At 41.2% G+C, this 23,582-nt stretch overlaps 1 protein-coding gene across 1 annotated transcript in view; it reads right to left on the bottom strand.

The window, feature by feature from the left end:
* Positions 1–22,147, bottom strand: part of CPQ (carboxypeptidase Q) — a 145,985-nt gene extending 123,838 nt beyond the window's left edge. Inside the window, exons 1-2 of the mRNA XM_036406488.1 lie at positions 22,089–22,147; positions 3,631–4,087 (exon numbers count right to left, since the gene is read on the bottom strand). Of these exons, the coding sequence (XP_036262381.1) occupies positions 3,631–4,057 (427 nt within the window). The 5' untranslated portion in view covers positions 4,058–4,087; positions 22,089–22,147. The remainder of the gene's footprint in view (positions 1–3,630; positions 4,088–22,088) is intronic.
* Between the last annotated feature and the right edge of the window lie 1,435 nt (positions 22,148–23,582).

The raw sequence follows: 23,582 nt of genomic DNA on the forward strand, positions 1-23,582 counted from the left end.
TTCCAACATCCAAAGCCAAGTGTCCTGGTTTAGGGCAAATTTGGGGGGAAACCTCTGAATGACGTCCCTCTAGAAAGCAAATTCAAGTGGCCCCTCACCCAACTGGTTCAGGAAAATATTTCCTTGGAGAAAAGTGGAAGATACTGTTTATTTAACAAGCAAATTATTTACAAGCATAAAAAATGAATAATATTAAACAATAAAACCTCTCACTGTTCTGAAGAGATGGCAAATTGAGAAAAGTCCTTGTCATGGGGTGTAACTCAGCTTGCTCAGTCTCTTATCAGTCCCTCCTGCACTGGAGAATGCTGTGTCACAGCCACTGATGGGCCGCAGGTGTGAGCTCCCGATGTTTTTCTGGGTTTTCAGTCCAGAGCAGGTTTGAACAGTTTCAAGAAAAAGAAAAAACACAGTCCATGGAACTTCTCTGCCTCAGCTAGCTAAAAAAAAACTAACTAAAAAGCAAAGAAGAGCTCTCTCAGGTTGTCTGTCTGTGCTGCACACAACACAGTCCAGGAGCAGGAACGCAGAGGAGTGAGTGCAGTTTCTGAAAACAAACTGTGCACTTCTTTTCCCCCTTCTTCACTCTCAGAACCAGTCTTAAAGGTGCAGAACTCAATATCCAGCACAAACAGAACAGACAACTGGGGATACAGCATCATAAAGCACCCCCAAGGACACCAGGTTTCTAATTGCCCTTAGGCTATTGCTATGGTAATGAAGAGCCCTCCTGAGCACCTGCTTGGGGTGCTGAGCTTCAGGAGGGGCTCTGAGAGAACCAAAGGCCACCAAGTCCAGCACCAAGTTTTAAGCTTCTGCCAATGTCTCCTATTTTCTTAGCTTCTTGGGCCACAAGCCTGGGGCCAAATCATGGGAAGAGAGGAATACAGGACATAGCTGAAAAGATGAAAAAGCAAGAAATGGTCTCCTGTACCTCCTGCTGGGATGGGAGAGTCAGCCCCTCTAATTTTAACCCCATTCCGAGACCTTAAAAGACAAGAAGTCCAACTCTGTCTCTAACAGGCATCAGTAGTGTCAAGGAAGGGATGTGTTTGGGGTGTACTGAGACAGTGGTTTGGAAACTGAGGCATCTGAAACATATCCTGACAGGAACACTGACTTAAAACAAGCAGTAACTATCAAGCTAACAGCAAACAACTTCAGGAATCATCTGCACATTCCAGATGCGGAATTCTTAGAGGCAAAGAATCACCATAGAGCCAATATCTGAAGGACAGCCTTCAGCCTTTAAAACATCCCTCTGCCAAAGCTCAGCACACCAGCAGATCTCCCAGGTTTGATCCCATGTAACAACAGTACTGTAACAACAGGATAACTGGCATCAGGCATCTCATACTGAGTTGCATTATTTTGATTACAGGAAGAGTCATACCCCCACAATTTCATGCCTAGAACAAGATGTAACAGAACTGCTGATAATCCCTCAGTGAGGGAAATTGTTCAACTATTTCTGATGCCATTTAGGGCAGCCTTCTATTCCTTTTTATTAGGAATAAGGCACTGTGACAATCCTCAGAAGTGATAATGCAGTGGTTTTAATAATAATAAACACATTTTTTTATTCCATGCTTGGTATGAGTGAGAGTTTTAGGACAGGCACTTTTCCCAACAGCATGCCTTCCATTCTCTTGCCTGCAGAGGCTGGTGATGAGCAGCTCTTATGAGACATTTCCATCAGCCAGGAGAATGGTCCAGTGATCAGAACAAGAGCCAAGTGCTCACCAGGGACCAGCTACCCCACACAACCTTCCCAAGCACAAAAAACCTGTCACAGTTTGCACAGTCTGCACAGCGAGATGAGACCAGCAGAAATCAGAACAGGCACAAATGGTAGGAGAGTCAGAAGGTAAGTAATTTAATCAAAATTATTCCATGAAGTGTGAGAAATGACCCAGTCTTTTGTGAGAGATCTCATTGCCATAAAGTCTTCTAGTACCAACACATATACTTCTTCAGAAACATGGCAGATCTCAGAGGAAAGTGAAATTATGAGGAAGAATAATGTGGGGGTTTTGAACCAGCACTGGATAATACAATCATATCTTTCATGATACAGGATCTTTACAGATGAAAGAGAAGGACATAATTAGCCTGAGTATTTTTAACATGTTAATTCAGTATATCACTAAAAAAAAAGGCAAACCTAGGAGTAAAACCAGGCAAGTGCAAATAACTACACAAGTAAGAAAGAGAAGTGAAAAACAGACTTTTCAGGATGTGAAGATGTTTGCCAAAATTAAATTGCAGGTTCTCTTTTCAGGTTCAGCAACACTTGCTAAACACCAAAAAAGACCTTTTAATTTTAGCTTACTTTTTAGGAAGCTTGGAATAAGACTGGAAAGAATACAAAATAAGTTGTAGGCTTAAAATTTCCTCTAAATTTTCTCCTATCAAAGCACTAAACCTTGCACATATCATGGGACAAACAGATAGCGATGGTTCTAGTTGCTTTGCATTTTAGGCATGTGTTTACCTCAATATAACAGAACCATCTCAGATAAAATTCACAGCAGCAGTTTTGCAAACCAAGTATAACTCATTCCAAGCATATCTTAAATTACCCAGTTTTATTTGTTGTATTTTGACAAGCTATAGATTTTTTTCTAAACCTAACAGTTTTATGTGTTGTTTCATTTCAAACAGAAAGCTCTCTATCACAAAAATTTACAATTCATAAAAAAATTATGAGTATTATGTTACCTTTTATTTCCTAAACTAAATTTATTTTCTTATAAAGGAATACAAATGCTTTTGAAGTGGTCTAGGAATAAGTATACTGTTTTTTATGGAGAGCAGTCACAGAAGAAGGTTCTCATCTGGCCTTTAAATAACAATCCTCAAAGCCTCACATCAATAAGTACAAATGGAGAATCTTATAAATCATTTTGTTTGTAGGCAATCTAATATTTTGGGGTTTAAAAGACCAGAATCTTGTTAAGTGCAGCTAATGGTTATTCGTGCTCCTGAGTAACATATCACACATGATCATCTAAAAGGCAGCACACAGTTCAGTGACAGGAAAGGGACAAAGTGAGCATGTAAACAATGTGAACAGTAACTTAGAAGCTGAGCATGAGACAGGAGAAGGGAAGGGAAGGGGAAGGGGAAGGGGAAGGGACACAGATACCAACTGCTATGTTTAGTGAGGGGTTTGAACTCTCCAAGCTCACCTCCTTTTTCTGCTGCCTTGTTTTTCACTGGAGTGAAGGGCTGAGCCTGGCAAAATAGGGCACATGAAGAGAAGGAAAAATCATGTGTCAACTTGACACCCCATGGAGAACTTCTTTCCTACCAACCACAATGGAGGACCAGAATCTTTGCAAATGATGTTCAGCAGTGTTAAAAAAAACGGTATAAATTTAAAGGAAAGTTCTTTCTTCCAGGAATCAACTCTGATGTTACAAGTCTGTTCAACCAGACTCTATTAAGATAAACTGCACCAGTCACAACCATGCCATATAGAAAAGTCCTAGGAAAACAGCACCTTGTTTTGCAGAACTATTATAGCAAGAAGAAAACCACAGTTTGACCACTGAGAGAAGTTATCAGGGGTACAATACAGTTTGTGTTAAAAAGCAAGTCACATGTAATTCTAAAAAGAAGTGTTACCTTCTGGAGGAGTTGCAATACTGTTCCCAAGTCCCAAAATAGCAATGCTATGATTCCTTGGTTCCAGCATCACTGCAAACTCTTCTCCTCTTTCCCAGTGTGGTACTTTCACAGGCTCTAGATGCACATTTTCCAGCCCATCTTTCTGCAGGGCACTGAACATATATTTGATGGCTGCCTCTAAGTTTTTTGAACCACTGAGTCTAGGTCCTATGGTGTCAGCAAAAACTGCTAATCTTTCATAGGATCTGTTCTGAGCCTTTCCATGAACAGCAAGATCAATAATAGCCTTAGCAATATCAGTATAGCCAGCTATCTCATTTTTAATGTCTTCAAATGACTTCAGGGAACTTCCATCTCTTCTCAAAGATTTCCCAGCATACTGGTGTAATAAATTAATGAGAAATATTAAGAATAAGTGCTTCATTTTTTCTCTTTCTTCTTTTCCACAGATGGCCTGTTGGAGAGGAAAAATTAAAAAAAAAGAAAGTTAAAAAAACCATACACCTATCAGCAATACTTTTAGTTATTTGGATTGGCAGACAGAAATGAAATGAAAAGAAATTAGTTTATCATGAAAATGCTTTGATCAGAACTAGCAGAAAAGTAAACTCAACTTGAAGACAGAGTTATTGAAAGCAAATAAAAAAGATATTTAGACCACTGGACACAAACTTTGTGCTCTTTAGAAATATCCTTGGAATGCTGCATCTCTTTAAATAAACACATTCTTCAAAGCATCAAAACCCAGGGCTGCTCCCATGCAGGAGGAGTTTTGCATCTCCTTTCTGTTAGGAGCAGGACTTTTCAGAAGTGTCAAATCAAATGTCTTTACACAAAACATCCAGACAAAAACTTTTCTTATACCATTCATGAATAAAAGTTCTTCCTGATCTCCATCTTCATAATGAGAAAAGTACTTTCTATTGTACTAGAAAGATTTAAGCTTTAGATCCGATGCCTCCAGTGACCTGGTTTTAGCTAGGATAGAGATCATTTTCTGCTTAGTAAGTGATCCAGTGCTCTGGTTTGGATTCAGCATTAGAATAACATTGATAACACATTGATGTTTTGGTTGTTGCTAAGTAGTGCTTACTCTAAATCAAGGACTTTCCAGTGTCTCATGCTCTGTGAATGAGAAGCTGCACAAGAAGCTGGGAGGGAGCACAGCCAGGACAACTGACCTACACTGACAAAAGGGAAATTCCATACCAAGTTGAGTACACAAACTGGGGGAGTTGACTGGAAGGGCCTGATCACTTCTCAGGGAAAGGCTGGGCATTGGTCAGCAGGTGGTAAGCAATTGGATTGTGCATCACTTGTTTTTCTTGGGCTTTTTAATTTTTTATTATCATCATCATTATTATTATAACACTTTACTTCTTTTCATCTACTAAACTGTTCTTACCTGAACCCATGAGTTTTTTTTACCTGTATTGGTTTGGCATGGCCTGGTTTTTGGCAGCAGGAGGGCCACAAAGATGTCTCCTGTGGGAAGCTGCTGGAAGCTTCCCACCATGTCTGGCAGAGCCAATGGTTGATGGCTCAGAAGATGGACATGCTGCTGGCCAAAACTGGGCCAATGAGAGAGGCTGGTAACACCTCTGTGATGACATTCTTGAGAAGAAAATCCAAACAAAGTCACAGGTTTTTTGCTCCTAATCAGAGAAGGAGGTGAGAACATGTGAGGGAAACAACATGGCAACACCAAGGTCAGTGGAGAAGGAGGGGAGGAGCTGCTCCAGGGACCGGAGCCGATTCCACTGCAGGCCATGGTGAGGACCAAGGTGAAGCAGTTGTGCCCCTGCAGCCCATGGGGATCCATGGGGGATGCAGAGATCCACCCACAGCCCCGGGGGATCCATGGGGATGCAGAGATCCACCCACAGCCCATGGGGATCCATGGGGGATGCAGAGATCCACCCACAGCCCCTGGGGATCCATGGGGGATGCAGAGATCCACCCACAGCCCATGGGGATCCATGGGGGATGCAGAGATCCACCCACAGCCCCTGGGGATCCATGGGGGATGCAGAGATCCACCCACAGCCCCGGGGGATCCATGGGGGATGCAGAGATCCACCCACAGCCCATGGGGATCCATGGGGGATGCAGAGATCCACCCACAGCCCCTGGGGATCCATGGGGGATGCAGAGTTCCACCCACAGCCCATGGGGATCCACGGGGGATGCAGAGATCCACCCACAGCCCATGGGGATCCATGGGGGATGCAGAGATCCACCCACAGCCCCTGGGGATCCACGGGGGATGCAGAGTTCCACCCACAGCCCCTGGGGATCCATGGGGGATGCAGAGATCCACCCACAGCCCATGGGGATCCATGGGGGATGCAGAGATCCACCCACAGCCCCTGGGGAGGTGCCCATGCCGGAGCGGGGGGATGCCTGGAGAAGGCGGTGATCCAGTGGATGATCTGGTGGAGAGAGCAGGCCCCTGCTCCAGGCTGGAGCAGCCTGTTCATGGAGGACTGCACCCCATGGAAAGAGACCCACACCACAGCAGTTTTGGGAGGACTGTGTGCCTGTGGGAGGGACTCACGGTGCAGCAGGTGTGGTTTGGCTGCTGCTCATGGGAGTGCACCCACACTGGATAAGTTCACAGAGAGCTGTCTCCTGTGGGAGGGACCCCACGGCCCCACAGGGGACAGACTCCTCTCCCAGAGCAGCAGAAGAAAATCTCAGTGATGAACTGACCAAAACCCCCATGCCTTGTGCTGTCTGTGGGAAGGGGCAACCTAAGCATTTATGAGAGCTTCTGATCAGCTCCCAAAAAGGGGGGATAATACATTAGGCATGCACCCATAAGATGCCATCTGAAACACTGGCTGTGCAATGCAGAAATAAAACACAGAAAGAGTCAAAATACTAACCACATTTCCAGGATCAATAAACCACCAGAATTCATAAACAAATAAACTAAAACACCCCAATGCCCACAAAAAAACCACTCACGCAATCATTTTGGAGTCACCAAGCCTAGATCAGATGACAACCAACACAAACTGCCAGCCTTCCATAGACCTTTATGGGTCTTTTCATAAACAGCAATTTAAACAATAGCTTTAGCAATAGAGGAATACTAAGGTATTCTCCTTAACTATTCAAATGTCCCCTAAGCTTGAGATCAAGGAAGAAATAAGTTATTCACAGTGAAGCATCATTTTTTGCAAAATGACAAAAAATCATTATTGATTTCATCTGTGAACAATAAATCTATCACAGAGATTTCTCTGAGACAGACAGGGCAAAGGTCCTCCACAATCAGGAGCAGAAGACTTGGGTTATGTCAGGACACTGCCTGAGAACTGCAAAATGCCTTTTATAGTCTGAGTTACTGTTTATTTGTGGTTATACTACACAGAGAGTATTGGTGTATTTTTATTGCTATGCTCTGCACTTTCTTCATGTACTTTCCCTTAGCCAGTTAATTACATGCTCTTAGACATCCTCCTCTAGAGACATCAGTCATTTTCTCAGGATGACCATGCTTGTTCCCTGATTTTTGTGAAGTTCATCATGCATAAAGAAGCCAGCATAAAAAATGGGTAAGTGCTGACTGAAGTAACACAATTCTGTAGACTTAGTTTCAAAAACTTAATGTCTGGGGGTCTGTTTGTTTAAGAGTTTGCCAAATCTACCAGAAAAAGCAGACACACTTAGCTGTTACACAGAAGACACAGAGGGATTATCTAAATAGCACTGGCCACCTCAAAGAGCCCCCAGCTACCAACTTCATGCATTTTTTTCCAATGGGCAGATGCGACTGCAGTTATCACATTTCCCTTAAATAAGAAATGTTTTCTTTATTCTTCCTAGCCTCATTCAAAACCAGCAGCATCCACACTCCAAAGACTGCCCCAGAGGACCTGCATTTAGGAGATATACTTCTTCCAGGAATTTCCCACTCAACACTGAGAACAGATAGGTTTCCACAACTTTAGTGGATGTAACACTTCTGTGTTGCACAGCATTTCACTGCCTCCAATGCATTGTAAGAGGAACATAATTCAAACCCTGGTCAAGAACAAAAAAAAAGGAATGTAATTTATTGTGCTTTCCTTGAATACTCCAGCATAATCTGTTCAAAAGCAGCTATCTGAAATATTTCCCTGCTGGGTAAAATAACATCATACTCAGACTGCAATAGAGAATCATTCCACTGCTAGTCCAGGGAAAGAATCACACATCTGTTTTCCCAGTCTCTGCAACTTTATCACCCCAGTGAATCATCTAACAAAGGAGATTACTTATTTTTCCACATCTAACTAGTTAAGACTCAGCAAATGAACCTCACAATGCAAGCCAAATTAATAAAAAATAACAGGGCAATCAAAATTGTTCAATGTGTTTTATTGTCCATGAAGCAGAAAGAGAGCATCCAGCCATAGCAGTACCTGGATCCATACAGAAAGAAGGGAATGCTCTGAATATAGTTCACAGGAAGAGAGATTTTTCTCTGCAAAATACTAGCAGAACATTTAAAAGGGAAAGTCTGGAGTGACGAAGACCAAGTTAAGTAGCACTTAAACAAACTGTACATATATAAATCCATGGGGCCTCATGGGTTGCACCCACAAATATTGAGAGCTGATATCATTGTGAGGCCACTCTTGTTACCTTGCTCCTATCTTTGAGAAGGGCAAGAAATAAAATGAGCTACAATAAGAACTACAGACCAGACAGCCTCACATCAAGCTCTGGCAAGCTGACAGGAGAAAAATCCTGAAAATTACTTCCACACATATGAAGGACAAGAAGGTGACTCAGAATAGTTAGCATGGATTTACAAAGGGGAAATTGCATAATGAAAGTGATGCCCATCTAGGACAGAATTGCTGGCTTGGTAGATGAGAACAGAGCAGTGGATTTGTTTCCCTTTTACATTAGTAAGGCAGTTGACAGTCTCCCTAAAAGTCTCAGGGAAGCTGATGAAGTATAGGCTGGATGAGCAGTGAGGTGGATTCAACTGAACAACCAAGCTCAGAGGATTCTGAGTGACATCTAGCTGGCAGATGGTAGCTAGTGGTGATCCCTAAAAGTCCATACCTGGTCCAGAACTCTTATAAATCTCCATTAATAATCGGGATGCTTTGACAGAGTGTGGCTTCCAATGATGGGAAGATGGGAGGAGTGGCTGTGTAGATGGTTGTGTGAAGAGGCAGGCAGGCAGGAACCTTATAAATTCAACAAGTCCTGCATCTGGGGAAGACTAACCCCCATGCACTAAGGCAGGCTGGGGATACCCAGCTGGAAAGGAGTTGGCAGAGAATGAGTCAGCAAAACCTCATGTTGGCAAAGACCAGCAGCCTGATGGGCTGCACATCTGCTGCCGGCAGACAGAGGGATGTGATCTTTCCCTCTAGTCAGCATTAGAGAAGCCAGACCTGGATTATTTCTTCATTCCTGGGCTTCCCAGCGTGAGAAATGATGAGAGAGATGTGGACATGCTGAAGAGTGCAACAAAGATGATTAAGGGACTGGAGTATCCAGTATCCCTATTAGGAGAGGTTGAGAAAGCTTTAACTGTTCAGTCTAGAGAAGAAAATATTATTTTCTTCTCCAGAAGGAGAGGAGGGATTAATCAGTGGATAGAAATACCTGATGGGAGGGAACAAAGAAGGCAGCGCCAGGCTCTTTCCAGTGGTGCCCACCAACAGAACAAGAGTCAATGGAAACAAACTGAAATATATGAAATTCCACCGAAGGCACCTTTTTTCTTTTTTTCCTTTTTTTTTTTAAAGTGAGGGTAGTCAAACACTGGAAGAGGTTGCCCAGAGAGGTTGTGAAGTGTCAATACAGGGACATATTCCAAACCTGTCTAGGCATGGAATGTCATGGTTGTCTAGGGCCTGGACAACCAGCTTCAGCTGACCCTGCTTAAAAAGGCACTTTGGACTAGAGCTCAAAAGATATCTTTCAAACTAGATGTGTAATTTGGAAAATGAAAGGAGACCAGAGACACAAGCTGAAAGGGTTTTAAAAAATCAAGGGAGAAAGGTTCTAAGTATGTAGAAGAAAAAGATAATCTGAAGGCAGAAAATAAGTCTTTTCCAGCTCAAATTAGTATGAAAGAATGAAATGTACAAAACAATACAATGCAGGTAGTGCAGAGGGTGTCAGAAGATACATTTATTAGTAGTTACTTTAAGGATACTTCCACTTATTGTGTGGCCAACTTGTCTGTACCTAACTGCTGTCTTTGATGCTAAAGTGCAAGCTCATTGAGATTTTAATCTTTCAATGGTGCCCTTATATAAAAGAAGGGCACATCCAAACTTTAATCAGGCTAACTGGCATTTCCACCATTAAAAACATTACAATATAAATTACTTAAATGTTACAGATGGAAAAGAATAAAAGAAGAGAAAAAAAGACTCTCTCAGATGAGAGATTGATTACTATCTGATTGATTACTGTCTACAGCAATCAGATAACAGAAAGTGGAGCAGAGGGCATAAAAATAGGATAAACAAAGCTAGAGCACTGCTTCTTCTCCAGAGTGGCAAGGTTTTCCCAAAATCCTAGTTGAAAATACAGACAAAAGGACACAGTTCACAGAAGTCATGGTTATGGGAAATGAGGAATGAAAACAATAAATTGAGGCTATTAACCACTTAATTGCTAGGCATCTGCTATATCTGCAGAGTATCTATCAGTTTCCTAACCACCATTTGATTTTCCTTCAGGGACTGGAGGAAATCTTGAAATCACACAGTGGTTTTGATGACATGAGAATAGACTGAAAAGCCCCAGGGTAACAAACTAACATGCTGCAGAGTGATGTCTGATACGTTTAATAGCACTGGAAAAAAGGTTTGTTGTGACAGCTGTGGAGTAGGATGACTGGGAGGCTAGGTGAACTTGCAAAACGAGGCGGAGATTTCTGCCTAAAAATAAAGTCATAGAGTTCTTCCATCACTTATAAAGATAAGGAGGAGGGGTGGATGGGAGGTGAGGGAAATACAAGCTTTATGATCTTGAAGAGTGAACCAGAAAAGCAGACATTCCTCAAAGACTGCTTTTTCAGAATTGTCATAATTCCTCATCTGGGAACATTTAATCAGTTAGAAAATCTTGGGCTGGGGAACACACGCAGTTGTAACTATCATTTACATTACAAAGCCCTTAAAATTAGCCTTTTGAATCATAAAACTAAGGTAAAGAAGAGTACAACACAACAAGGATATAAGGTTTTGGATAATGTTATTACTTGGACCAAAAAGTCTAAAATACTGAAGGAAACACCTGAGCTGTTTTACTTTTATCAACTTCAGAAGAACTATTTTGATTTTCTGCAACTGAAATCCGTGACCTATGACCATATAGGCTCTAGTAGTGATACTGACTTATGCAGACATAATAGGAAGTGAAAAGTAAAGATTAAGACTGAGAAAATCCAAACATTCCAAGAGACACTGCAGCCACAGTTCCCCATTTGGCAGAAGTTCATACCCTACTTATAGTCAGTATGGCGGAAGTACTACAGCTTAACACAGAAAGGCAGCAGCAAAAGGAGCCACTCTTCCCTCTTTCTTCACCTCCAAGCCTCAGAATAGTAACAGGCTACCTTGATATATTCTTATTCCATAGCTGCTGCTGAAATGGATGGCAATAATCCTGAAGAATCACACCATAATCCATGTGCTGGATACTGTATCCAGCATACTGTATCCAAATTCTGTATCAGCAAAACCACAGAAATGATCAGCCAGCTACTTCTCTAAGTGGTGTGGTCCAGACAAAAATTAAGTTAAGAATAACAAAAAAACCCCACAAGCACTGAACAATGCCTCAGCCACACAACAGCTGATATTATTCTTCTTAATAAGCATGGAAAATATAGTTCTCACAAGGGAGTACATTATCTTTTCAGAGGCAAAAGATAGGAATTCAGTGGGATTTTTAAATGAGAATTGAAGAGAAATACTTAATGAATGGAAGGCAGTTAGGAAACAATGACACCAAAATACAGTGTTGTTCATATTACATTAAATGCCAAAATGTATAGCTAAAGCCAACTGATAATGTTGAAAGACAACTGAGGGGAGGAGAAGGGAATGATTTTGGACAAATAAATCAATACATACAAGAATAGGGCTACAATTATCTGGTATTTTTATGCGCAACTTCATTCAAATCCACTATTGCCCTAGTGTAAAAAGCAAGACAGGTATCTTGTACCATTTCACAAAATTCCTAAACTATCGAAACACAAACTCTTCAGAATTGCATATTTTTGTGTCAGCCTTTCCTACAGGTGAAAAGGGCTCCCCTTTTAAGAAGCAACATAACCACAGAAATCTTCTCTCACAACCTCTTCAGTACTTATGCTTAAGCTTCTTGCACCCAAAATTCTAAACTAAGTTTCTTTTGGAAAACATGTTCAACAAGACATCTTCCATCCTGTATTAAGTTAAATCATTCCTACAAATCAGATGTTAAATATTTTTCTTCTGAGTTTTTATTGAAAAACTAGCAGACTGCATCCAGCCAAATGATGAAACCTATCTCCCTACCAGGAGGAAGCCTATGACAGAAGGTATGAGCCATGAGCAAATGCTCAATCCACACCTCTGGATAGCAAGAGCTGCTAAAATTGATGGACAGACATTGCAACAGGAGCAAACCAAGTTCTGTTAGCAGCAGTCAGTACAGGGCTGTTACTGACAAAGGCTGGTCTGCCATCCCTGTGAAAGCCAAAAGGAATCCCACTGCCATGCATCTGGCACTTGCAGGTACTTCCCGATGTGCCTCCAAGCAGCGTTCCAGCAGAAGGCTGTTCAGTCCTACAGAACACGTGTGTGCTCTAGATTTTGGCCAGAAAATCTAAATACTTTCAGTTTCTCCTTCCAACAATTAAATCTCAGTTTTAAAGACAACTACAGATTTAAGGGTCAGGACATTTGCCAGAATGAATCACCAAATTAAGCAACCTTTGTTACTAATTACATAATGTGTAACAGGAGTGCAACAGACCAACTTTTCTACTGAATTTTAACAAAAACTGCACCAGATGTTTGCAGCTACATATATATTATATACCACCTCAGAATTAGAAACTTTTAAGTTAAATTCTTAACATTTTCATATATGACAAGAATAATATGCCTCTACAACCACACATCTACAAAGCACTTTTTGCTTTGCATATGGAACAAAATATTTCATTTTAAGTCAGTGGATTCAGACAAAGGTTATGTACATTAAACACCTTAAAGAAAAAGACCAAAAAAGGGCAATACCAACATTTTCAAAAGTATCCAACCATTTTAGCACCTTTACTTAATACATCTACAGTCCCAGTGTACAAACTATAAGTAGCACATTAATTCCAAATTATGTCAATAATCATTCAGCAATGCTGAATATAAGATATCTAAGAATATTAATAAACAAAATTTCTAGATTAAAATAACGGCAATTGTTGAGTATTTCATTTGTCATGTTTTTTTTCATACAGTCTTTCTCTAGTCACAAGAAAAGTTAAGTTCCTCATACTGCTACAGTAAAAAGCAATAAAATGGTTTTGTGAAGCTGAGAAGTCTGGTCAACATATTGCTAGATTTGTTAGGAACTTTTATTTTATTCTTTCCCCTCCTTATTGTAGGATACACCCACTGAATCTTCCCTTTCCAAAACAACAAAAATTTGTAAATGCAACTGTACAAAAAAGTGAAGGATCAGGGATTTCTCATTACAATTGACAGAAAATTACCTTTATGATGCACATATTTCTTTACTTATATTAAGGGCGGGAAAAGATATTAATTTCTATGAGATATATTATGAAGTATGTCATTTATGATTTCATCATGTTCACTAGAGAATAATACGGGTACTCAAATATCACCCTGTATTCCAACATATCAGCATTAGAAACAAGTGGCTACAGTTCAGTGGCAATGTACAATCGGGGCCACCATCCAATTGCAGAATGCAATGAAATGTGAAAAAAAAAAAAAAGAAAGAGAAAAAAAATCTTAAAAAGCTTAAATGTAACAGACTGCTAGCAAGATAAATACACTTTATTTAAAGAGCTTGAGAGAAATCTGGGTTTTGGCCAATTTTGAGAAATAAATTAGCAAAATCAGACCTCTTTCTGATGTGGAAGAAAGCTCCAGCACCACTTTTTCATCAAAGCTACTCTCCAGTGCAGCACACATTTGATCATCAAGCACTACACTTACCATTCATAAGGCAGATCTGACTCTGTATAAGGCAAATCTGACTCTGTATTTAACTTCTAATTACCTTTTACTACCATTTAAAAGACAAAAATTATCAAACCATTTTGCTATTGCAGGATAAAAAAGCCAACTAGGACAACAGACATATATCACTATTAATTTATTTTTAATTTTTTAAAAAAATTTATTTTGAGCAATGTTCCACACAGCCCTGTTAGCAGGGTACCCCGTGCTACTCACTGCACAGACACGCTGACAGAAACATGCGTTACAACTACAGACAAAAAGAACCAGCAGCTGGAAAAGGAGGGACCCAGAAGTGACACCTCCAAGTGCTTCAGCTGCCACAGAAAAGACATTAGCATAACCCCTCAGCCCCTTTCTTCTGACACTACCAAGAGCAGACAACCAAAAGCTTGCTGCACTGAAGCAAATGGTCACATTACAAAATGTCAACCAGCTATCAAAGTGAAAAAAGAAAAAACAAACAAACAACAAACCACCAACAAAAAGCCCAAGCAATTCCCAAAACATACCATAGAGTAAACACACTAATTATATAGAGAGGACAGTGACAAAATGTGATCAACCTTCTCTACAAATGTTAAGACATCTCCCTGACTTTACATTTGATTCTGATACTGCACCTATACTGCAACAATAATACTCAGAGATTAGATTATGTCAAGAAATTACGGGAGGAAACAAAACAGACAGGAGTTTTTTCCTAGATCTTAAATACTTCTGCACAGTTCAGATTGCATAAGGCAAAGTGAACACACAGGTGCCAGCTCCCAAACTCCAAAGTACCTGCCTCTGAGAAAACCAACCCATCAGCACTGACAAGAACACACCAGGCTCAGGTAAGTGACTGCACCTGAGCTCAGGAAGCACACAGGGACTTCAGCCAAACAGAGTCCAGAGAGCCCACAGCTTCACTTCCATACTCCCACTGCTCCTCCTATCCTTCTGCTACTCCAGGTGACAGCCACAAACTCCTCCTGGCTTTGCTGGACAAGTTATGCCTGGTACACAACAAAAAGTGAAACTACTTTGACACTCTTTATTTAATATTTATATACAGTTCTACCAAAATTAGCAGAGAGCTCAGAGAATTAAGACATCTCTGGCTTTAGTTATTCCTCCAAAATAGCCTTCTGCAAGCACAAGCTTTGGGAATGTGGCCTTAAACTGCTTCTAGTCACAAGGCCAACCATTGAGGAGAGAAAAGCTTGAAGAAACAAAGCACTTGGAGCAGTCTACTTTGATTTAGCTATAAATGTTGGTTTTCAAACCCACACAATTGCTCAATCATAACTACATCAAATTCAGAGGGCTTTATCCACAGCATGAAAAAAGCAACTATCAAACATTTGGGACTCTGACTGTTACTAGTGTGAGTTAAAAATGAAGCCTCTGCATCCTTCAGTAAATCCAGATGTTGCAAATGTCAGTCTCTTGATTAATTAAAAGCAATTCCAAGTTAAAATGGAACCGGTACTGGAGGATCATGCACACTTGGTTTCGATTTTATCGAAAAAACACAGCACATACATCAGCTTGCAAGCAGAGGCAATTGGTGAAAATAGAGTTCACATGAAGTTACTAATGCTCCTTCATTCAAAAGCATCTTTGACTCCCTCATAAAGTGCTGATCCTTTCAGGATGATGATTTCACCACGTGTGACTACACTTATGTTTGGGTTCTGCTCCTCTATGACAACTTCCCAGTTATTCCCTGCAACAGATCTGATGGCAACAGTAACCCTGTCATACCTGTTGAGCACAAAGTACTTCAATATAAACACCTGGAGAGCAAGCAAGGTCAGCAAGAAGCCTACATTTCTCAAGTTTACCATCCTATTTAATTCGTAGATTAAGGCCTTTTTTACAGCAGTTACGTTTTGCTTTCAGAAGAGCAGTTGAGTTTACACAGACAGTTACCCACAGCTGCAGTGATCCTTGCAGCAAACAGCCCAGTTGTTATTACATCACAGCTGAAAATGTTTTCCAGGGAAAATAGCTGACTTTCATCCTTCCTATGTCACTGGTCTGTAGGGACAGGCAATGTAAGACAGCATGTTTTTGATCATTTTGGGAGGTAACATTAACTAATTTTTATTCATCCAGTATGCATCTGTTTGTTTTTTTTTTTTTATTTAGAGTTCACATACTGATAAACTCCCAACAGTTATTTAAGATTCTTCAAAGGAACTTTGCTATGCTCCCATTCCTGTCTTCAACTGCTCTTGCCCTGGATTTTCAGAAAGTCACTACAGAGTGATAGAATGGTTTGGATTGAAAGACATGTTCAAGGTCAGCCCAAGCCCCCTGCAACAAGCAGGGTCAGCTTCAACTAGATCAGGCTGCTCAGAGCCCAACCCAACCTGACCTTGACTGTCCCCAGGAATGGGGCATCTACCACCTCTCTGGACAACCTGTGCTAGAGTTCCTTCACCCTCAGTATAAAAAATGTTTCCTTTATTTCTAGTGAAACTCTACTCTTTTAGTTTAAAACCATTACCCCTTGTTCTATCACAAGATGCCCTATTAAAAAGTCTCTCTCAATATTTCTTATAAGCTTCTTTCATTGCCAGATTTGCTTGAACAGTCTCTGTACAACTACCAAAGAGCCCAGTACAATCCATCTGTATTGGATACATTGCATTTGGCTATGACAGGTCTTCTAACAACTGTAGAGTACACCAGAGAACACTGCAAACAAAATATATCTGCTGACTTGGGTGGCATTGGTTGCTGGAGAGAAACACCATCTGCCCTCATTCAGTTCCTCTCTGAAGCCACAGAGACATTACTGCTCACTACCACTCTTTCTGCAAGATTTCTCTTCAGCTGTAAGACCCAAGTCCAAAATGAAGCACGAATCACAGACTCTACCTGCTGGAGCAATGTATATTAAAATGAGTGTTTGTGTATTTTACCAGCCTGGACTGAGTGGGATACAGATTTGGATTTGGATTTTGAAGTACATCTAGATCCCAGCTACAATCATTCTGCCCTTCAAACTGACATTCACTTACACCAGAACCTTGTCCATCTCACTAGCAGCTGAGAACCAATCCATAAATAGCAATTTTGCTTTGTTTGCAGAAATTAATAATGAGCATTAGTACTGGGAGGTTACTGCCAAAGAGAAAATGAAGATGTACCCCTCAAGGGAAGGCTGCACTGCAGAAGTCCCTGTGCTCTGAGCAGCACACAGCTCTGCTCTTTCACTGCCACTGGGTGAGAATGGCTGACCAAAGGCCACTTGGGTAGCTGGGGTGGAAAACTCTGCAAGCTGCTGCAGGTAAAATGCACAAGGGCAGTAACCCAGAGCCTGCATAGAATTTTCCACGCCTATTCCTGAGACTTTCTTCAACTGAAAACCCTCTAGAGATTCCTAACTCAACGGCTATTTCAAGACAACCAAACTGAACAATTAAAACCAAGTTGACTTGGTTTTCCTTCTTGAGTATCTCACAATGCATTGCTGAGGCAGAAATTGTCTGCTCTGTGTATTTTTCAACAGCACTGAACAGATTACCTGAGATTAGTATTGCACTTGTCTGCCTTACCTAGCTGTCATAGGAGAAAATATTAATAGCCCACTGCAGTAATATACAGAATCATTCTTAAAGATTGATCATATGGTCAATCTCAAAGAAATTAGTAGCTTACAATTCTTTCTGCTTCCAAAACAATAAAGATTTTCATTAAACTGAAACTCCAAGAACTGTTTCATAGTCTGCCACAAAAGAGGACTTGTGTTTTGTACAGGAGAACATGACCAGAGAGAGAACAAGATCAGCCTTGTGATTCAAAACAGTATAAACAAACAGAATCAGAAAAACTAATCTCAAAACGTGTGCAGAGTAGAAGGGGAAACCATTTAAGACAAATCAAATTTAAGTTCTGGTCAGCAAATTTTACAGCTAAAATAGTGGATGCTTTCCCAATGGAGACTATTGGCTCAGATCATATCAGACCTCCAGAAAGAACATTTCTTTCTCAAATTACTATTGGCACATGCATAATATTATATAAGCCCCTTTTTGTGGGGCTACTTGAAACATAAAATTCCTTTGGACTCACTTGCTTTAAGTAAATTCATAGTCAAGTGCCTCCTCTGTGAAAAAAAAAACCTCACAAAAAATTAAAGGCACGGTGTATCAATGTACATGTAGCAGATGAAAGCTAGAAAAATTCAGGGAGGACAGAAGAGTGGTCTCATTCCCTTTCATACAGTATATTCAAACAGGAGATGTAATTTCACTACATTTAAGTAAAAGATCAGTCACTTTAACCAGCAACTTGAGAAAAAGAAAGAAAGAAGAAAGCCCAAACACATAGACAACAACAGATTTAAACCCAGAACTGTTTTCTTATATCAGTACTAAAACAGGCTTTAAAAGGGTGACAACAATTCTCAGTTGGACAAGATGATGAGTCTGTGGGGTCAGAAATCAGGTTTGGGCAAATCTGTTGTTTATAACTCCTATGATGCAAGGAATGTCTATGATAGGTGACCTGAGATTAACCTCCTCTTACTATAACATAATGATCATCGATTTAAAATTTATCTTAGATAGAGAATTGAGATAAATTTGACTGATATATTTTCTTTTTTAAAACAGCATTAGTATTCTCTTAGGTTGTAAGATCACAAGTCTTTTGCATACCTCTGACTGCAGTGTGTAGTACAATAAAACACTTTGCCAAAATACATAAATTCTCAGAGATGTATTTTAATCTACATGTCTATTCATTAGACACTTCTATCAAGTCTCTCTTGGCAGCAACAGCACCAAAGGGATTTCTACGTTTTTCTCCCATCCACTGTGGAGAAAATTCATAGAAGAGGCCTATGTTAGTTAGACCTAAAGAGTCTGATAAAATGTTACTATTATTAATACCAGTACAGAAAAAAAGGAAAGAATCCAAATGAGCCAGGCGTCTGAATAATAAAAAAAATAGGTAGGTAGGTAGGTAGGTAGGTAGGTAGGTAGGTAGACAGATAGATAGACAGCTTAAAAGCAAACCTCCCACCATTGGTCCATTCTCTCTATCTCAATATCAGAAATCAAGTCTCTTGTAAGACCAAGGTACCCAGATTACCATTTTTTAAAAAAGGCTAACATTCTTTACAGGCTAACAAGGTTAACATTTTTCTCAAGCTCACATACAATTTTCTCTTGCACTGTAAAACCAAAACAAAAAAGACCAAAGCATTCTTCAAAGATTTTAGCAAAAATACTGACTTAATTGAATAATTGGCATTTAAGAGATTACAAATCTGAGCTAAAACTTCACTATTGCCATCACAGTGAAAATGTAAGTGACTTGGGGTCAGCTGAAGAAAGAATTTACATTTATTTCAGTACTTTGAGATTACTGCAGACATTTGGTAACAAAAAAGTGAAAGATTACTGCAATGCAGTTTTTGACAGATAATATTTCCTGTCGAGACAGAACAGAAAGAACTGTAGAGCTTCAAGATTGTAATTGTTTTGTACATTTCTACCCACAAAGTGCTTCTTTAGGCAAAATATTTCACCCCTGCAGCTGCTACCTCTTAGATGTACTGCCACCCTTCATCTTCATCTTCCACAATTGGGAAGAAAGGAAGAAATGACAAGGCAAAGTTTTCAACCTTAAAACAAGAAAGTTTTATACAATATAACAGGAATAGATAAAAGAATCCCATGTGCATGATGAGTTTCTGCAATTATATCAAGATATTATAAGTTGCTTCCTTTCTCAAATCAGCATTAAAGACACACAGGCATTTGCAAAATCGTGTTGTAAAGCAAATACAGATTTATATGAGCTTTTGCTAACAGATGTCTCCCAACAGGGGTCAATGACAGGTTGTTCTTCCCCAGCCCAGATTTGCAATCTGTTCTTATCTGATTCAGCATCTTATTGTTTTGCTGTTCAAAAGAATTATATGTATTTTAAACACCAAGAAACAAGATCAGGTAAGACAAAGGCTTTGTATGAATGTCTAAAGCTGTGGTTGCTTTGATCCAAGTTTATCTGCACAGCCTTCATCTTAAAGACAGAAGTTGGAGTAAAGTAAAACTAATGGTAAGGGACAATAGATTGATGCTATTCAACGTAGAGTGGATATGTATAAGGGAATTAGACAAAATTTACAAGGAAAGAAGGGATGTAAGAACTCTCATGCATATGGCAGGCTTTGTGGAGCTTGTTTGAGGAAATAAGGGTTTGAGATTTTATTAAAAACAATAATCCAACAGAAGGAACAACAGACAGGACTGGAAAGTGATTTTCAGAACTGACAGGTAAGCATGAGAAAGACTTCTAATAAAAGCTTTCATCCCTGCAAAAAATTAACCAGAACAAAATCAAGGCCAGCTTTTGTCACCCTAACTTAAATCTTAAGAATTTTCACAGGCTAAAATAGAGAGATACATTACAGATAGATGAAGATACAAGCAGTTATTCCATTTCCACACAGGAAGTCTGCTCTACAGCCAAGCCAAATATTGCTTTGTAAGAAGAAATGCTCACATGCTCCCCTTTAATCAAGAGATTACAACACTCCTACAACAGTTCTAGAGAACTATCTCCACAATTAGTAAAAACTAGTAAAACAAAAAATTAGTAAAAACTAATCTAATTTTGAACAGGGCAAAAACAACAGACAGGCAAAATTTTGAAATTAAGGCTCAATAACAAGACATTAGGATTTTAGGTGCCATTGTGCATGGCACTGTCTAAGCAGGCACTTTTGGTGCTCATGCAGCACTTAGGAAAGTCAGGTCCTCGAAATATTGCAGTTTGGAGGAAAAAACAAGTAATTAATACACAAACTGAATTCTTATGCTTGTATCTTGAATTTGTTCTTTTGTAGTTTCGAGCACATGTACAACTCGGCAGATATAACCACTACATTCAAAAGGTTCCTTTGCATCTAATGCTTCCTTAGTCAAATCTAGTTCAGCTCACAGAACTTGTATCTTTTTCATGTTTCTTAATATGTTTTTTTAATATTTTAATCTATTATTTTCACAATATTTATATATTTTTTAGCTTTCGGTCAATGACTGCTGTCAACCTTGCTCACTTCAGGATCATGGCAGAGCATCATGCTTTGCCTAACACTGACAATGCATCCCCCAAGCACTGTGTGACTGCCAACATTGAGTACATATTTGTTTTTAAATTAAGAGGAACAAGTGGGTGAGCAAGGATTTTGTTTTACAGAATCACAAAATCAATTAGGCTGGAAAAGATCTGAGATCTTTGAGTACAATCTCTGACCAAACATCACATCAACTAGACCCTGGCACAAAGTGCCACGTCCAGTCTTTCCTTAAACACCTCCGGGGATGGTGATTCCATCACTTCCTGGGCAGTCCATTCTAATGTTTAATCACTCTTTCTGTGACATTCCTCCAAATGTCCAGCTTAAAACTCCTCTGACACAGTTTAGGCTATGTTCACTTGTCCTGTCGCTTGTTACATGGGAAAAAAGACTGACCCCCATGTGGCTACAATCTCCTCTCAGGTAGTAATTGTAGAGAATGATAAGGTCCCCCTGAGCCTTCTTTTCTCCAGGTAAACACCTCCAGCCCCCTCAGCTGCTCCTCACGGGACTTGTGCTCCAGACCCTTCCCCAGCTCCATTGCCCTTCTCTGGACACGCTCCAGCCCCTCAATGTCTTTCTCGTACTGAGGGGCCCAGAAGTGGATGCAGTGCTTGATGTGCCCCAACCAGAGTCCCGGGGGACAATCCCTGCCCTGCTCCTGCTGGCCACACTTGCTGATACAGGCCAGGATGCCATTGGCATCCTTGGCCCGCTGGGCTCACTGCTGGCTCACGTTCAGCCAGCTGTCGACAAGCACCTCCAGATCTTTTTCTGCTGTGTCACCAATGGATCGTCCACGCTCCTGAAGTAAGACCATGCTGGGGTCAGCCACCCCTGCAGCAAAAGGCAAACAGCAGCAGGGGTGAGGTGCCGAGCCCCGCTGCCAGGCCCAGCGGGCGAAGGCCCCATTGCGGGGTGGGGAAAGGCAGCACACGCTGCACGGCTCGAACGCAAGACAAGGAGCCGGGGCTGAGCCCGGCCGGGCCTGGGAATGGCGGCGAGATGCCCCTCCTCCGGAGCAGAAGCCTCCCGAAAAAGCGCTGCAGCCCGGGGGAACGCCTAGTGCGGCGGCGGAGGAGGAGGAGGAGGAGGAAAAGGAGGAGGATGAGGCAGCGGGCAGAGCAAACACGCACCTTCCCCGTGCAGATCGGGCGGCGGCGCCGGCACAGCGCTGACCCCCGGGCGGCTGCGGACGGGGAAGGCGGAGCCGCCGCGGGCTGGGAGGGCCCGGCCGCCGCCCAGGAGCCGCCGGTGCCCCTGGCCCTGGCGCCTCGCAGCCCGCCCCGAGGTCAGGCGGGCCCCGCCCGGCCCGGCCGCTGCCGCCCAGCCCCGGGGGCCTGAAAACCATCATCCATCACCAGCGGGCTTTCCAGGGGACTGAGAGCTTCCGTGCGAGGGGCTGTGAGGATGGTGAGGCGTTGGACGAAGCTGCCTCCCAAAGAAGTTGCGGATGCCCCATCCCTGGAAATATTCAACGCCAGGTGGGATGTGGTGCTGGGCAACGTGATCTGCTGGAAGGTATCCTTACCCATGGCAGGAGATTGGAATGAGACAGTTTTTAAGATCTCTTCCAACCCAAACTATTCTGTGATGCTGTGATGATTCTATGATTGTACTTTTATAGGGAACGTGTGATATTGGTGCAAGGGCACATGGAAAATGGATGAAGCATGAGGAGCCTTTCCTCATGCTGGCTGCACAGTGGCAGCATCCTTCTGAGTATTTGAGAGCATGGCAGTTCTTGCTTGTGTAGTTCATTGATGTTTTCCAGCTGTCTGAGAGCCCTTCCCGCTGCCTTCACGCTCCTGGGAACTGAGGCAGGGCCACTGCTCCTCAGCTGGTGGCCGCCTGCAGAAGTAACATTGCACTCATTTAAATAAAGGTGTGTTTATAAAACACTTAGGTAAATGAGTGCAATTTCTTCTGTAGATAAGATCTTAAAATACAAACACGGGTCTTAATCTGCAAACACTTGAATTAAAGCTCTCATTTTATTCTGTTTAAGTCAATGGCACTACCCAGGTGCTTAGAGGTAAGGGTTTTTAGGATCAAAGCCCTTGGTGCATTTCCAAAAAACTGCTGTAGTAGGAAGACATTGAAGAATTTCCCTCTAATATTCACCACCGTATTCCAATATTAATGAACTTTCTGCCTCAGTGAAATGACTGTTACACTAATGAGCTTCATGGGTGTGTACCTTGAGGAGGGGTTTGAAACACATTATTATAAGATAATGGCTGATCCTGCCAACCTGACTCCACCTCTGTATTTGAGGTGACTCATTTGTATTTTTTCACTTGTATTTTTCAGTACAGCCTCTGAACAGTATGTTTTTGCAGCTGGAACTTTGTCCTCTGCAATACAGATCAGGGAGCACGCTCGTGGGATGAAACGACATATTTCTCAAACTGCCACAGTCCTTAAGAGTCCTATTCCATTGAGGGTAACAAAACAACTGCTTCAACAAAAATATTACACAAGGAAAAGGCTGTCAGATATTTTCCTGTCTGGCTCCTTCTTTGCTGCACATTCTGGATATTCTTTACATATAGTACCCTATAAACTGTAACTATCCATCTAGTACTGTACCTCTGGAATGAGATTATACAGTGATTAATGTGATAAAT

This window comes from Molothrus ater, chromosome 1 (assembly GCF_012460135.2).
Source record: "Molothrus ater isolate BHLD 08-10-18 breed brown headed cowbird chromosome 1, BPBGC_Mater_1.1, whole genome shotgun sequence".
Lineage (NCBI taxonomy): Eukaryota > Metazoa > Chordata > Aves > Passeriformes > Icteridae > Molothrus > Molothrus ater.